Here is a 16,061-nt window from a genome sequence, read left to right as displayed (position 1 = left end):
TCAGCCCTGACTCGGTCATCAGGTGACCAGTGACACGGGGACTCTCCTCCAGCGGCCCCGCTCATCCCAGGTGCCCGAAGTCCTGAGAAATCCCCTGCTGGCACAGCTGAGCGAGCTGCACAGGGCAGTCTTCTGCAGCCAGTGGTGCCCGGGCCCTCCACGCAGCAGCCCTACCCACCAGGGCTCCCGCCTCCTTGCTGTGCCCCTCCTTTACTGCCTGTCCCCACCTCTCCTCCCGGCCCCTCATTTCCTGCTGCTAGTAGAGGCCGAGGGAGAAGGCGGTGGTGGAGGCAGTGGATGGAGAGGAAAGCATCCCAGAGACTGAGAAGTGCCCCCCCTTGCCCCCGCAGGACAGTGGAGGCGGGCAGAGTCGGTGGAGCCATGGCACTGGCCACCTCCACGCCGCCTCGGTTGTTGTGCACACGCTGCACACACATGGTGTCCCCGCGCAGAAGTTGGGTTCACGGCAGTAAAAAGTTTGAGAAATGCTGAGGTGGGGGAAGAGAAATAGAGTCCCCTCACCATGATGCTATATGATGTAGAAATACTCTCTTAGCTAGGTGCAGATGTAGAACAGAAATTCAGTAGTGCTAATCCAAATGTAAAAGGTCAAACTTTATCATTGTCCCTTTAGCTGGCAACAGTGGAGACAGTTTGATCTTGCTTGAATGCTTCCATAAAAGTAGCTGGTCTGTTTAATAAGGAGTGTGTAATTTTCTAATTTATCTATCTATTAATAGAACAAGGAACCAAAGTTATGGGCTCTGCTCTGCTCTTTTTCTTGTGTCTTTAAGGCTGTAACAGGCAGCAGTGAAAGTGGTGACTTTTCAAGACAGGCCTCATTTCACTGAATCCCATCCCTTCTTTTCCATAGGTTAATTATTTTTAAAATAAATGGTGGAGAAGACAGTATGAGAGCCCTACTAGGTCTCAAGTCAGTCCAGAAGGTTACATTATCTTGAGCTTTCTAATCTCGCTATGAAATTTCTTTGTAAAAGAACTGCTACTCTTAGGTCAGCAACTGAGTGTCTGGGAAGGTCATTTTTTCCCACTGGGGAGTGAAAATATTCTCTGAAAGTGATCTCTGTTCTTTATCTAAAAATGCATATATATGAGTAAACTGGCTAGAGTGGGAACTGTAAAGGAAAGGCAAGCTAATTTTGGCATAACCATAAAAAGTTAAAGAAATGCTTTTTCGTAGAACCCTCAGATTGAAATATTGTTCCAGTAGTAGCCTAGAGACCAACATAATTTGAGAAGTATAAGCTTTCGATACTCAAAGCTCACTTCATCAGATATAGAGCTCCTATCTGAGGAATGGGAGCTTTTGTGCTCAGAAGCTTCCCCCCCCCCAACTCATGTTGGTCTCTGAGGTGCTGCTGGACTTGAATCTAATGGTTCCTCCATAGACCAACATGACTGTTCTTTGAAATGGTTTCTCAAATCTTTGTTTTCAGATGCTGATAGAACGGGGTGGGGTGGGGGGTTGTACAGTGTCCTGTAATGGGATAATATACTGGTGGGTTCAAGCTATGATAAGTGTCTTTAAAATAAATTTGTTCTTGTACATTGACTAGAATCTTCTCATTTTAGAACTTACCAACCAAAAATGTTAAAGTACATTTCATAGATAATATCGAGGTGAGCCATGGTAGTTTTAATATTTTGACTATTTTATGGCTTATTTTTTCAGCGTGGATCTGATGAGCTTCTTCCTTCTGGTATCACTTACGGGCCTTTTACCATGAGCAGTTCTACTCCTGCTACAGGTATGATAAACAATACATTTTGCAGCAGGCTTGCAAATAGCTACTTATCAGGTCTCTTGTGGCAAGGCTTATTTTTAAAGGCTTATTTGCAAGACTTGTTCTGCAGTATGTTGATGTAAACACAGGCCCGGGTGCTACTGCCATTGCCCTGGTCCAGTCATCCAACTTCCCATGGAGCTGGACTAACAGCAGTAGTGGAATGTTAAGGAATTTTAAGTAAAAAAAAACATGGAACTAGAGAGTATAGATGGTTTGTCTCCAGTAATGCAGCCAGGAATTCTGTTTCCATTGCCCTATATTGGAACCACCGCTAATAATTTGGAATTACAGGCTTCACTCAGTTAAGGACTGGACATGATTATTGGTACCTATTAGCAGGGCAGGCCCTGTCAGTATCCCTTTGAGTAATAAACATGTATTGTGTGAATGTTTATTTCATCTGTTTGCCAAAACATTTTCCAAACTCCAACCTCCTGATTTGTACCCTGTGGATATACTTCTCTTTCTGGGGGGAATTAATAATTCGTCTGTTCTAGTTTTGAAGACTGAACCATTTTTTTAAAAGCACTTGAATGTTTCTTGGATTTGGTGGATGTGGGAATATGGGTTTTAGCTAGTTAAGTTAAAAGAAGCAAGACTCTTATACTTGACTGCAATATAACACAGAGCAGCCTTTCTCAACTTTTTTACCATTGAGAAACCCCTGAAACATTCAGGCTTCAGAAACCCCAGAAGTAGTGCGATCGTGCAGATTATGATTGGGAATCATAGCTGTGTACCCAGAGTACACAGTACTCTGGATACCCAGAGTCCTTCCCCGTCCCACCTCCTCCAAGCCCATCATTGGCCATGGAGGGGGTTGACATGATCATATATGGTCATATCACCTGATAAATGTTTAACCAGTTTAAAAATATTTTAAAAATTAACTCTCATCCATTCAGGAAGCCCTTCCAGGGCCTTCAAGAAACTCCAGAGTTTCACAAAACCCTGATTGAGAAAGCTTGACATAGAGCATGGCTCAATAGGGCCAAAATATAGGTATTCCCACAGAAGCTAACCTATCACCTTTGCTTGCTGCTGTTGGAATGCTACCTATCTCCTGATTGGACAGCAGGCTTGCATGCTCTACTTCTTTTGCAGGTGTCACCCATTTTAGTTTGAGCTAACTACAGTTAGAGTTGTCTGCATCAATATTTTTGGTGGAAATAATGTCAAATCGTAGTTTGGGAATGAGAAGAGTATTATATGAACCTCTAGGCCATTCCTAACATAACTGATCAGTTTTAAGTTACATTGAACCTTACATTGACTGAGGAAAAAGTATGCCATAATGTGTATATATATATACACATTATATATATATGCTATCCAACGGTTAAAGTTAGCTATATGTAGAAGAGATCTTGGAAGAGCAGCCAGCTTTTATATTTAATCAGTATTTAGTTCTGAATGATATAATCTCAAGTCAAAACTATAAATAACAAGCAGCATTAAAACATACCAATTAGCTTTTCCAACCCTTGAGTATTCTGCCATGAGAAATAAAAAGCCAGAACTGGAGAAACTACAAAGAAAAGCATCTGATGCAAGATCAGCAACTTTTATATGAAGGAGACTTCAGAGGATCTGATACATTTACATAAAACATGCAGAGATATGAAAGAGGGAAGATATGCAAAACTTTGCCATGGGTAGGAAGGAAGAGAAGAGAAAAACGGTTGTCTTCCCCTCTTCCTGTTTCTCTTCTTCAGGTGGCAGTTCTGCCCTCAACCTCAGTGGTTGTTGCCTTTATTGTCCTTCAGGTTTGCCTTGCTACTTCCTATCCTGAGTGTGCTGGCAGGAAAGAAGGCTACTACTCAAGTTGCTTACTGTGCTGGCAGTATTAAAGTGAACTTTGTGTTGTGGATCAGTTCACTGTCCCTCCTGCAGTAACTTGTCGAGGCTGGAGGGTCTTTCATGATATGTATGCCCTGCCTGACTGTCCATGGTGTTCCGCACAGTAAACCAAAATTGCTGTCCATGGCTTTAGCAGAGAGCCTGCTCATAATACAGAATCTTATCAACAGCACTATTCAAACTCCCCCTGATCTACTCATTCTTGCTTCCCTTTTTTCTTCATACCCTATGATGCTATTGCGTGATCTAATCTGTTGTTGCTATGGTCCCAAGCAGTCCCCCTCCTTATCAGAAAACCCCAGCCAGCCACTGTAGCTCATCTGGCTGCTGTTGTTTTAGTAGCTATGACTTGATACAGCTGTTTGCAAGCTAAAAGTAAAACATTTCTGTGAAAGAAATCAGCCTCACTAATTAAGATTAAGGCTGACTGCCATGCTGATAGGTAAGTCTGAACAACATTGCCCAGCAGTGTTTGCAGAAAAACCTCACATTTCAAAGAAAAGCTTTATTTTTGGGGTGGGAGGGATGTAAAACAAGGTAGAAGCAGATGTTAGGGAAAGAAAACCGGGTTGGGCAACAGATGGTGGTAGTAGCCACCAGAAAGAGGCAGCCAGGTGAGACTTGGAAGGCTTCCAATATTCCTGAATTTATCCTTTTTAAGAATTAGACTACAAGAAAATCTAATGAAGGGAATACAAGTCAATTTAATATTGCTAGCTATAAGTGTGTCAGTCTTACATTTTACAGATATATTTTATTTTTGCAAAATTAATTTTAATGCAAAAGTCTCTCTTTGTTTTAGCTAATGGGAATGATAGCAAGAAATTTAAAGGAGACAGATCTCCATGTTCCCCTTCCCGAGTCCTTCATCTTCGTAAAATTCCAAATGATGTCACTGAAGCAGAAGTCATTTCTCTAGGTCTACCTTTTGGAAAAGTAACCAATCTCTTGATGTTGAAGGGAAAAAGCCAGGTATGTACATTTCTGTGCTCTTTGACAGTGATGGCCCCTATATCCCTTTATGTGGAACATTAGCTTGTATAAAAACTGCATACCGTTGTGTGGGCTAACAACAAAAAAACAACAATAAAACCTTTCACTGCTTCTAAAGTGTTTTCTTAAGAAGTGATGTTTCCCATCAATTTTCCCTGCCCACTGCAGCCCCCACTTAAGGGCCTGCTGAGGTAACTGTGATTGGGTCTAGTCTATACTACTTTATTTAAAAAGACAACCCATAAAAGTCATAAGCTGTACTGAAACTTCATGGCTTAAAGATGTATTCTAAGTAATATCTAGTGGCTGCTTTCACTTGTCTCAAACAATTCCAGCTCTGGATTAGAAAATACCTGCCATCTTTGGGGGTGGAGCTGGGAGGGGCAGGATTTGGAGTGGATAAACTATAATTTCATGGGATGCTCCAGGTCCTGGCATCTCTACTTCTGCCCTCTCTTGCATCCGAAGTGCAGCTGGTATCAGAAAATGTGAATTAATTCCAGTTTGCTTAGGTGCCTGTGCATTCAAATCTCATTGCAAATGGACGGCCTCCTGTGTTCTCCAGGCTTCATCTGTTCTATGTGGATAAAAAAAGGGAGCATTGCAACAGATGCTATAAAAGTAGAAAACCAAGGGTGGCATGCCCTTCTGCCCAGTGTTGTTGGTATGCTGAGAAGAATAATATGAGAGTGAGATGGTGTCACTCAGTAACTCCATAACTCTTGACTTGAGATTGGATTTGATAACAGAATCTCTGCTGGAGGAAGGGAGTTCCTGCCTGCCCATCTCGCTGCAGCCCAGAATGCCTCCTGAAAAAGCTGCTCCCCTAGAAACAGCATGAAGGGTTTGTTTTTTTTTAAGTTGTTGTCATCCTCTATTTGTAGAGACTCATTCCTCACTATGGTACATCTGCTGGTGCTTGGCTTGTGTTTCCTGTTTCATTTTTTTGGTTTGCTGACCACGGAGGACTTAGCTCTAGCTTTTCTTCCTGTCATGTAACATACAGGTCACACGTTTTCCTGCCATGTACTTGCAGCTGAGTTGAAGACTACTATCCTGGCATATTTCACGATAGCTTGATTTTATTGCCATGCTCCCATTTTATGATAAACTGTAGCTTGCCAGAGCCTGATAAACCATATTTTAGACATCCAGTTTATCTTCACCCTGCAAAGCACTGTCAGTAATCTGTGGTTTTGTCAGTATAATAAAATGTGGACATCTTAGTTTGTTCAGTGGCACTGCCCTCTCTCTGTCCCAGAGCAGCCAAAAATCATTGGTTGCAGTCAGCTCTTTGTATCATCTCAGAACAAGCTTTCCCTTTCACTGATTTTCTATGGCTCTAACTTATGCCAGGGGAAAATATAAATGACAGTGGAACAAAAGATGTTGAAAAAGTGCATTCTTTTATTCATGTGGCCAACATAAACAAGCAGACATTGCTCCACCCAAAACATTACTCACAGGCAATGTGCAAAGCAACTGAATCCATAACTTTCTCCCTTGCTTCTCCCTCCTTGACACTATGACATTGATTTTGGTAATGCTAGATCACTTCTTAGTATTCTTCTCACCACCACACAGTGTGATTTACTGTCATTAGTTTTGATAGAACTGCATAGTTTTAAAAATATATATTAATGGTTTCTTCAGGATGGGAAATGGTCTCAGTATCTGATGCTTACTCATGGACTTATGCTTACGTAATAAAAATAACAAATACATTATTTTTAGTTGAGATAGAAAACATAGGAATGATATTTTTTAAATTATCAGTATAAATGCTTTGATTAAGTATATTGCCAGCTACCAGCAAGGCTGGTGCAATTTTTAGGGAGTTTTTACAAACTAATATGTTCTGCTTGTTTTTAATTGTAGGCTTTCCTAGAAATGGCTTCAGAAGAAGCTGCTGTTACCATGGTGAACTACTACACTCCCGTTACTCCTCACCTCCGCAGCCAGCCTGTTTATATCCAGTATTCCAATCACAGAGAACTTAAGACAGACAATCTGCCCCATCAGGCTGTAAGTAAAAAAGTTTCAAGAAAATACATGGCATACAATAATAAGGTACTATGTGAAAAATTGCTGTATTGCTTAAATTTACTGTTTTGAGAAATCTGCAACTATGTAATGTAGTATCAAGGATAATGTAATTTATTACAGATGCATTAGTCGTATTTAGGCATTCTGAAAGCTTGTGTTCCCACCTGAATCATAAATTGGGTTAATGTTTGTTTTCCACCTGCAGGTTTTTGTGCATGAGAGTATAGACAGTGTATGTAAGGTGGGACTGAGCATCCTATTGGCGTATTCTCTTATAGTGAAATAATATTCCTGGAATGAAGTGTTATAGCAAGATATCCTTTGACAACATAGCTGTAAAAACTCTCCAACTAAATTGCTTACATTTTAATCTTAAAGTACCATTGGCACATATGAGGCAATGTAGGTCAGTTCACCATTAACCGTTTAGCAAATTTAGCCCAATTTAGCAAATATGGCTCAGATCTTTTTTCTGGCATCCTAGGTAAGTTAAGCAAATTTAAATTCCATTTGAATTTGGGAGATAGGAGAGAACTATTGGCAGCACAGTCTGTATACTAGACTCTGTATTAAGTGGTGTTGATGCTTTAATCCTACCTGCTACAGTAGAGTTACCAAAATACCCGAAGGAGCATGAGCCATTCACCTACAGTCTGTTAAAAGGACATGCAGTGTTTGAAGCTTAATAGAAAATAAATTATTTAGTTTGGTTTTTTTTACTGCTCTAGAAGTTTGCCTCAAAAGATTTGTTTTCATTATCACCTGAAATGAAGCACACTAAATCTACATATGTCCTGGATATGGCAAATTTAAAGTAACTTGGTGTAGTTTTCATGCTAACTGTTAGGATGCCTGTAATTGTGTACAACACATTTCCTCTACCTTCTACCCACTCCCATAGAGAGCACAAGCTGCGTTACAAGCAGTGAATGCCGTGCAGTCTGGAGGCTTGGCACTAGCCGGTATTCCAACTACTGATAGTGGACTACCCCCTGGTCAGAGTTCTGTTCTTCGAATTATAGTTGAAAATCTCTTCTACCCTGTAACCCTAGAAGTGCTATATCAGGTAAGGAACTGAAGCATAAATTTCAGGTTACTGTTTTTATTGCCAAATCCTGTATTTAAACCAGATTTAACATTTTGGCTATTTAAGTATGCATTTAAAACTTTTCTGTCCTATATACTAATTCCCTTGCTTTCCTCTACACATTAATGATTATGTACTGTTGCATTTTAATAAATTATTTAAAAATAAATAAATGAAAAGTATTTTGGTTTCCTATAGGAAAAACCTCATGATCTGGTAGGATGCATCAACTTCCCCCCCCTCCCAAGAGCATAAATAGGAATGTATCTTGGAAATTTAATCACATTGGGTCTGAACTAGAAGTGAAATATGTGTTGTCATTCTGTTGAGAGATTAATGTAGTGTAGGCCAGGCATAATAGCTGAGGTCCCTATACCCCTAAGAGTGGCATCGATAATTTGTGTTATCAAGTATAGTTTAGAACTCCAGCTATTTCGTGAATGATATGGAAATGTGAATTTAGTTGAATTTTTATGCAGATCTTCTCCAAATTTGGGACTGTTTTGAAGATTATAACTTTCACAAAGAACAATCAGTTTCAGGCCTTGCTTCAATATTCTGATCCAGTGAATGCACATTATGCCAAAATGGTAAGTTTGTAGTTATCAATATATTTGAATTAAAATATACATTAATTGCTGACACAACATTGATTTCATTGTCAGTATTAAATTTTGGGGTATCCTGCCTTGCCAGTCTCGCAGTTAGCTCATATAGTTGACAGTTAATGCAGAGATTGTTCATACAAACTTTTATAGTTGGATTCTTTAAAAAATTTTTATAAAGCATCCAAAACAGTTCTCTTGGCACTAGCATTAAATAAAAATTCCTATTTGACCTTATAATTATATATAGTTGATAGCCACAGTTAAGTGCTGTGATTGGAAAACTATTAATAGTATACCACAAGCACAAAATAAATGCAGTTTTTAATTAATTTGGCTATGTAAGGCTCCAAAGCTCAAGAAACATGTTGGTAATATACTCTCTCATAGTTTCTTGGGCCTATGACAAAGGAAAACCATGGGAATGAAAAAGGAAACATTGACTTGTTCTTCTGTCTGTCCCTTCTGTTGTCTTAACGTGTCTGAATGCTGATTGATGTCTATCACAAGATCAAGAAACCTGGTTAAACATTAGTATTTTTACTTTATTTTCATAGGCTCTTGATGGTCAAAATATTTACAATGCTTGCTGCACTCTTCGTATTGACTTTTCCAAGCTCACAAGCCTTAATGTAAAGTACAACAATGACAAAAGCAGAGATTTTACTCGTCTGGACCTTCCTTCAGGTGATGGGCAGCCTTCCATTGACCCTACTATGGCTGCTGCTTTTGGTAAGAAATCCCCACTCTGCCATGAAGGGCTTTGGACTGGCTCATCTCTCTTTGCCTAACCTACCTGATAGCATGGTTGTAAAATGAAGGCAAGCCATGTAAACCGCCCTGTGTTGTTTGAGGAAAGGTTGGGAAAACCGATCTCAACATTACATAAATTGTTTGTTTCTCTTGGCATTAAACTTCTGCTGTATTTTTTTTTTTTTGCACTGAAGACATCAGTAAAATATTTGTTGTCCTAAGGTAGGCTTATTTGGTTTCTTAAAAATAAAAAACATAACAAATGAACTTAAACTGTAAAATCTTTTGTGAACACAAGGCAGTACGTACTTCAGACAAACTTAATGATGAATGTCATGTAAAAACAAGTACTCCATATATCGTCTCTGATAGAAGTCTTATGTAATATGCATCTCTTGACATGTTGACTGTTTCATGTCACCTATTATAACAGATTTATGTGCTGAGGAGCTCTGATCAAGGAGTGAACTGGCAAAAACTGTATAGTGTTTGAGGAAAGTTGCAAAACAATACATTGTGACTGTAAAAACACTCCAAACCTAGAAGTCCTGCTTACAAAAATAGACATGTAGCATGAATTTGAACAGAATGCGCCTACATACATAAGGCAGCTACTTTCAGTTATAATCCTGCCCCAAATTTAAAAAATGAAGGTAGGGATGATGGCTGGCTCTGATTGGGAATAGAGGCATGGTTTAATTTGTGTAAACTCTTTCTCTGTTTAGTCTACAAGTTGCGCCCTGCTTAATCTGTAAAGTAGGTTAATTTACTTTACTAGCATTTTGAACTCCATGATGATGTAGGAAAGACTTTTGACCATTGCATGCTCTTCTAGGTAAACACAGCAGTATTGTATGTCTGTATTTGGTATCAGTATTCATGCAGGTCCTGTCTGGCTGAATAAGCTTTTTGTTACTGTCTGCTTGTATAATGACTTATAGTGGAAACTGGAACTGTGAAGAAACGATTAGAACGTATATTGTCAATTATCAATCATATAACGTACTAATGAATGCATTACACATGTAATTTAAGTAGCATTTTTTGTAGTATTTGTAAAGCTGCTATATTGAGATTCAAGATAAGAACATATCTACCTGGATGGGCATGTTTTAATTGCTAACGGCCAATTTGTTGCTAATTTCTGGAAAGCTCACAATATCACCATTGGAGTGTGAACTTGTACTTCTGGAAATTCAGATTAATTGGTTTCTGTCTTCAGGCTGTTTCTGTGTATCAGCATATTAATATTTTTCTTTTGTCTTTCATTTTGTGTATGCTGATTCAATTTTAAATGTTGGCTTTGTTTTCTAAAGGATTGCATCCAAAGAACTGTTAGCAGGTGGACTGGTACTGCTAGCACAGATGCTTGCATAAGAGCATGGCATTATACTGGAAGCACATCCTAGGGCTTGATTTGCCTTGCACTGTGTAGCAGAAGGTCCTTCTGCAGATGGAAACTTTTGGGTACATAACCTGAACCTCTAAATAAGTGTCAGTCTAGTCTCCTTCCAAGTCTATTATGTTCTGTATGTACAATATTTTGCAGTATCTGTTTTTTTCCCCCTTTTAGGCACTCCAGGCATCATCTCCTCACCATACGCAGGGGCTGCTGGCTTTGCTCCTGCCATTGGCTTTCCCCAAGCTGCAGGCAAGTCCTTTTTAATGTATTTCATTTTGTGCTGCTGTTGATATCCGGTGTCCATTAAAAAGTAGAAAAATACACATATTTGAACCAAAGAATAGAGATATTTTGGCACCTTTCCCAACTTGTGCTGGGAGTGGGGGCTTGTGTAAAACTTTTCAACATCTTTTTTTATTGTAGTTCAGCATCTAGATATTCATTTGGGCCCTTGAATAGAATTCTCTCTTGGGACTTGGAAATGTTTCTGCAGTATTAAGATGGACAGTGTAATGGAATTAGCTTATTAGTATATATAAATAATTAGCACATGCGATTTTAAAATCACACCCTTACCTAACTAGGTAAATTAAAAAATAAGCCGTCAATAACTGCATTGTTACAAAAATATTATGGTGAGATATTTTAATGGTGCCGTCAAAGTGGGTTGCAGATATTAACATGGTAGTTAAGTTGATAGTGAAAAAACTTTAGAGGCTTTTCTTTTATGTGGTATAGAGGTGAATTTACTTATTTTCAGAGCGGAGCAACAAGTGAATCTTCTTCAGTGCTTTGATGGAACTCTTTTGACTCTCAGGTCTGTCAGTCCCAGCTGTACCCAGTGCACTTGGCCCTCTTGCAATCACCACCTCTGCCATGACTGGTCGGATGGCCATCCCAGGCGTTACTGGAATTCCTGGAAACTCTGTCTTGCTTGTTAGCAATCTGAATCCTGATGTAAGGCTAATATATCTACATATACATATATAGTGTTAATCATAACACCATTGCAGATTGCATCTTAGTCTGCAGTACTTATCAAAAATGTAAATTTAAACTTGAATATCATGGTGTTATCAATGAACAAATACCTGACATCACTGTATGTTTGTTGGTGACTTAGATAGTTAAGCAAACATGACTTCAAATAGAAAAATATTAATTTGTTTTGACGTATTTCTCTTAAGGCTTCATGGTAACCATAAGATTACATTAATGTTTCTTACTTTTTCGTGACTTGAAATAATTTTGTCACTTATATCGGCCTTGAGTCTCAGAAAGGTGAACTATAATTAATGTAAATAACAAATGTTTATTTAGACATATAATCTTGCCTTTTTAATGCAGGCAATCACACCAGATGGACTCTTTATCTTATTTGGTAAGTTGGACTTTGTATAAAATCAACAGTATTTTTTCATTATATTGGTTTGTCTTCTATTTTTTAAAAACTGCTCTTATTTCCAGCAGGGTTTTTTACGGTTAACCGTTTGCAGAATTTTATATAAGAAATGTTAGAACGGCTGGATCTGACAGAAATGTCATTTTGTTAGGCCAGACCGTATGTGTCATAAAATGTAACATCAGGTACCAGAGATGCAGATTTGTATAAAGGACAGCAGCTGGTAAGCTCTGAGTTGGTGTGTCCTCAGTGCAAAGCCTCATGGCCTGGGGTGGGTTGTAGAGGAAAACCCACATGGGTGGACTGGAGAGTCAGCAGTGCAGCACTGGGGCCCCAGAGCTACAAACCCAGAGTGGCTGGATATTTTGAACTCCTCTTTGCCCTTGAGTCACCATGGATGGGGAAGACAAGTTGAACTAACACCCCATGCACACACTTGCCGAAGAGAGAAGATGGTGGGCCAGGTGTGCACAAGCACAGTAAGCCAGAGACATCTGTGTACAGTGGCTACTGTGTGATCCATGGTGAGGCAATGCTGGGAGTTCAAGCCAGAGATCATTGGCAAGTTGGGCTATCCCTATGTGGCAGCAGCTGCCCTGGTGGCTAGTATGGCTGAAGGTTGCCAGCACCACCTTCCAAAACGGTGGCAGCCACCTGCAGCTGAAGGCCACTGGGTGTTCCAGGGGGAAAGGGAGGCCTAGTGGCAGAGTTTGCATGCTTGGTGTCAGGATTACACCCACAGTGTGTGGAACAAACTGACAGAGAATGCTGTCCCCATGGACCCGCACATGTAAATGCTAATTCCTGTGGCCACCTGGGACAGCATACCTGGAGCTGCAGGCTGAGCAGAGAGGCCTTGGAGCCATGTCTTGTAACCCTGAATTAGTGGCTACAGCAGCTCCCAATTTACCTGTGAGACTGCTACTGAAGGGGCTCTGCTTCAGTGCTGCAGATGAGGTTGTTCTGCCATGCTGAAGCTGCAATCAAAGTAGCTCCACCCACTCCTCTCACCCTCCCCCTGCCCCAGCAACGTCCTGCACCCCACATCACATCAGTTGCTTGAAGGCCGGATAAGAACCTTGTATGGGACCTGGGCCTCATGTTGCCTTAAAACAATCTGCTCCACTAGTTAAGTTGTTGGTTAGGATGATCACACATTAAAGATCTTTATTGTTACCATTCCATGCCACGTTCATAGTTGAAACTGACAGACCTGCTAATTTCATGTATTTGTAGTAGTCATTTTGTCATGGGAAATTTCTTTCTCCGGGTTGTAATTCAGTATTGTTGTGCTTAGGATAAAATAAACTCTGTATTTATATACAATAACACACGACATATGTGATTTATATATGATAACACATGACATAACATACCACAGTTATGATATAACGGATGCTTTGGGAATTGAAGGCAACATTTTTTTCACTCTGGTAGGTGTTTATGGTGATGTCCATCGTGTGAAAATCATGTTTAATAAGAAGGAAAACGCCTTGGTTCAGATGGCAGATCCAACACAATCGCAGCTAGGTATGAATAGTTAATAAAAGGCTTGGCTGTTGTGATACTGTGTTCATTCCCATTTCATGTTAAATGTGGGTAGTGTTTTAACATGATCTGGATAATGTAGTAACATTCATTTTTTAAGGCTCTACAAACTTCCAGTATTAAGTATTCCAAGTTTTTTTATTCATTCCCCCCAGACTAACTTTAAAGTAGAATGTGTTTCCTTTTTTTAAACTTGAGACCATTGCTTTTGTGTCAGTAATAGTCAGCAATAAGATATTGAATTAAAAGGCTAATATTGGTACCAAACTTGTTGCTAATTGGTACCAAACTTGTTGTTGCTTCTCTAAAACCTCTTGAAGAAGGTATGTAAGAAGAAAACTTGTTCTGCGCAGAGTGAGTGTATGTTTGAGTAGTAATATACTTTTCAAAGCAAATTGTCTGAAAATTACAGCTATTAGAATTTGAAAAAATGTATAATTGAGGGATATAAGGTGAAGTGTGTATCGAATTCTATCAATAATTGATAACTGCAAAAGACGCTTAGAGATCAAGATCTGAGTCTCTGTTCCATTTCTTCTCTTAACTTCCTTCCTTGAAAATTTTAGCCATGAATCATTTAAATGGACAAAAACTTTATGGAAAGGTGCTCCGTATTACACTCTCAAAGCATCAGACTGTACAGCTTCCTCGTGAGGGACAAGAGGACCAGGGCCTGACTAAGGACTACAGCAATAGCCCTTTGCATCGCTTTAAAAAACCTGGCTCAAAGAACTTCCTAAATATCTTCCCGCCATCTGCCACACTGCACCTCTCCAACATTCCGTAAGTACCGTTCTTTGAGAAGTACATAATAAGCAGACCTAGACCATAGGTTTGATCCAGGGTGCCGTTTTATGCATACACATGACTCAGAAATAGAATTCCCATTTTGAAGCCTGCTTGCATTACAAAATGAGCAAGCTGCTCTCAGAAGACCATGTACATGTCTGTTGTCCATAGTTCAAGGTTGCATAGTTCCAAGTATATAAAACACTGATTTCACATATTTTTGTGGAAGGGTACAGAGGTCAAATGTACTAGATTCTACAGTGAGTCATCTGAAAACTTGCTTTTCGACAGTGGTATAGTATATTAAATTCTTAAGCATTTCTGCCATGCTCCCTTCTTCCCCCAGGACTCAAAGAGGTTGCACAGAAACAGAGGAATGTAATCAAAATTATTATTTTCAGCTTAAAACGAACTACATTATTTTCTGTTTTCTAAGTTGCTCAGTGCAGCATCAGCACAACAGAGAGGATAAGGGAGCAATTGTAGTGCCCAATAACAAATGAGTGTAGAAGAGTTCGGGAAGTGAAGCTCAAATGGATACCAGGACAGGAACACATCAGTTAGTACAATATAATGCCTACTCTGTAAATTTCTGACAGGGAGTCTGGTTCTTTGGGAGCACCATCAGGCCATAGACTTAGGGTCACTTTGGGTAAGCAGGTAGTTGTGAGTTTGCTGCATTGTGCAAAGGGTTAGACTAGATGACCCTGGAGATTCTTTCCAACTCTGTGATTCTATGGCACCTACTTGAACCTCTTCCAGCTGGCTATTCCACAAATTAGAGAGTATTTCAGAGAAGAGAAGTTCCTTTGATGAGACATCCTTACGTCCCCCTCACACTGTAGTCCCAAATATCCCTTGACGTGCATGGGGGCATTTGGGCTGCTGCAGTATGAAGGAGGTGAGAAAGTCCATTAAATGCTACTCTGGATACAAGCTAGTATCCTGAATTAGGATTGGAAACAAATAGGTAACTAATGAAGCTGTTCCATACCTCGTAGTTCCTCTCTAACAAACTATCTAGGCCCATTTAATCTGAATTTGTAATTGAATGCAAGACAGAATCTACCTTGGATCCCCTACTGGGTGACCTGTGGGAAAGTGATGGGAACGTATCCTTGCGGCTGCTTCTGGATCTCTCTGTAGTTTTCAGTGCTATCAGTTGTGTTTCTTCCAGACTGGCTTATAGTTATAAAATTTCTCAAAATTATTAGGTAGTGAGAAATTATTTGCATTAAAAAAATTATCTTGGGGGGAAAATTCATCTGACTATCACTCACTGCCAGATTAGTGCTGTATGTGCAACTGTCTGGGATGAGTACTTAAGAGATGCAATTAATACAAAAAGCAGTGACACAGCTGGTGTGGCACTCAAGGCAGTGTGCATAGGGTTACCAGAAGGTCTCCCACTGAGACAATAACCAGACCCAGAGCTGCTGAGCTCCAGAATTCCAGAGTTGCTGTGTGCCTTCAGATAATATGAACATATTGCTTGAGTATTGAAAAAGTAATCCTGCCTGCTGGTGTACCTCTGAGCCCACTTCAGAATGCTGTAGCATTTAAAGTGGCTTCACCCCAATGTGCTTTAACCGGTTGTTGAAATGATTATTGCAGACCCTGATCTGTATGGCCCCCGCCAATGATTGTAAAGCGGGTGACTACAAGGGGCTTATTCTGCTCCTCGTTTAATCAGTCAGTCAGTCAGTGTTTATTCAGTCAGTTGAACCAGGGGTAGTCATCCTGTGCATTTGCTAGCAGAGGCTCATGG

At 39.9% G+C, this 16,061-nt stretch overlaps 1 protein-coding gene across 1 annotated transcript in view; it reads left to right on the top strand.

The window, feature by feature from the left end:
- The window catches only part of PTBP3 (polypyrimidine tract binding protein 3), a 54,585-nt gene that overhangs the window by 31,610 nt on the left and 6,914 nt on the right, over positions 1-16,061 (top strand). The window contains exons 2-12 of the mRNA XM_077345306.1: positions 1,694-1,769; positions 4,471-4,640; positions 6,540-6,686; positions 7,609-7,773; positions 8,274-8,384; positions 8,957-9,131; positions 10,726-10,803; positions 11,372-11,511; positions 11,902-11,935; positions 13,394-13,486; positions 14,071-14,287. Coding sequence (XP_077201421.1) covers positions 1,694-1,769; positions 4,471-4,640; positions 6,540-6,686; positions 7,609-7,773; positions 8,274-8,384; positions 8,957-9,131; positions 10,726-10,803; positions 11,372-11,511; positions 11,902-11,935; positions 13,394-13,486; positions 14,071-14,287 — 1,406 coding nt within the window. The remainder of the gene's footprint in view (positions 1-1,693; positions 1,770-4,470; positions 4,641-6,539; positions 6,687-7,608; positions 7,774-8,273; positions 8,385-8,956; positions 9,132-10,725; positions 10,804-11,371; positions 11,512-11,901; positions 11,936-13,393; positions 13,487-14,070; positions 14,288-16,061) is intronic.

Source organism: Paroedura picta, chromosome 7 (genome assembly GCF_049243985.1).
Source record: "Paroedura picta isolate Pp20150507F chromosome 7, Ppicta_v3.0, whole genome shotgun sequence".
NCBI classification, from domain to species: Eukaryota; Metazoa; Chordata; class Lepidosauria; order Squamata; family Gekkonidae; genus Paroedura; species Paroedura picta.
Note: the sequence above shows the minus strand (reverse complement) of the source record. Positions and strands in the feature narration are given on the sequence as shown.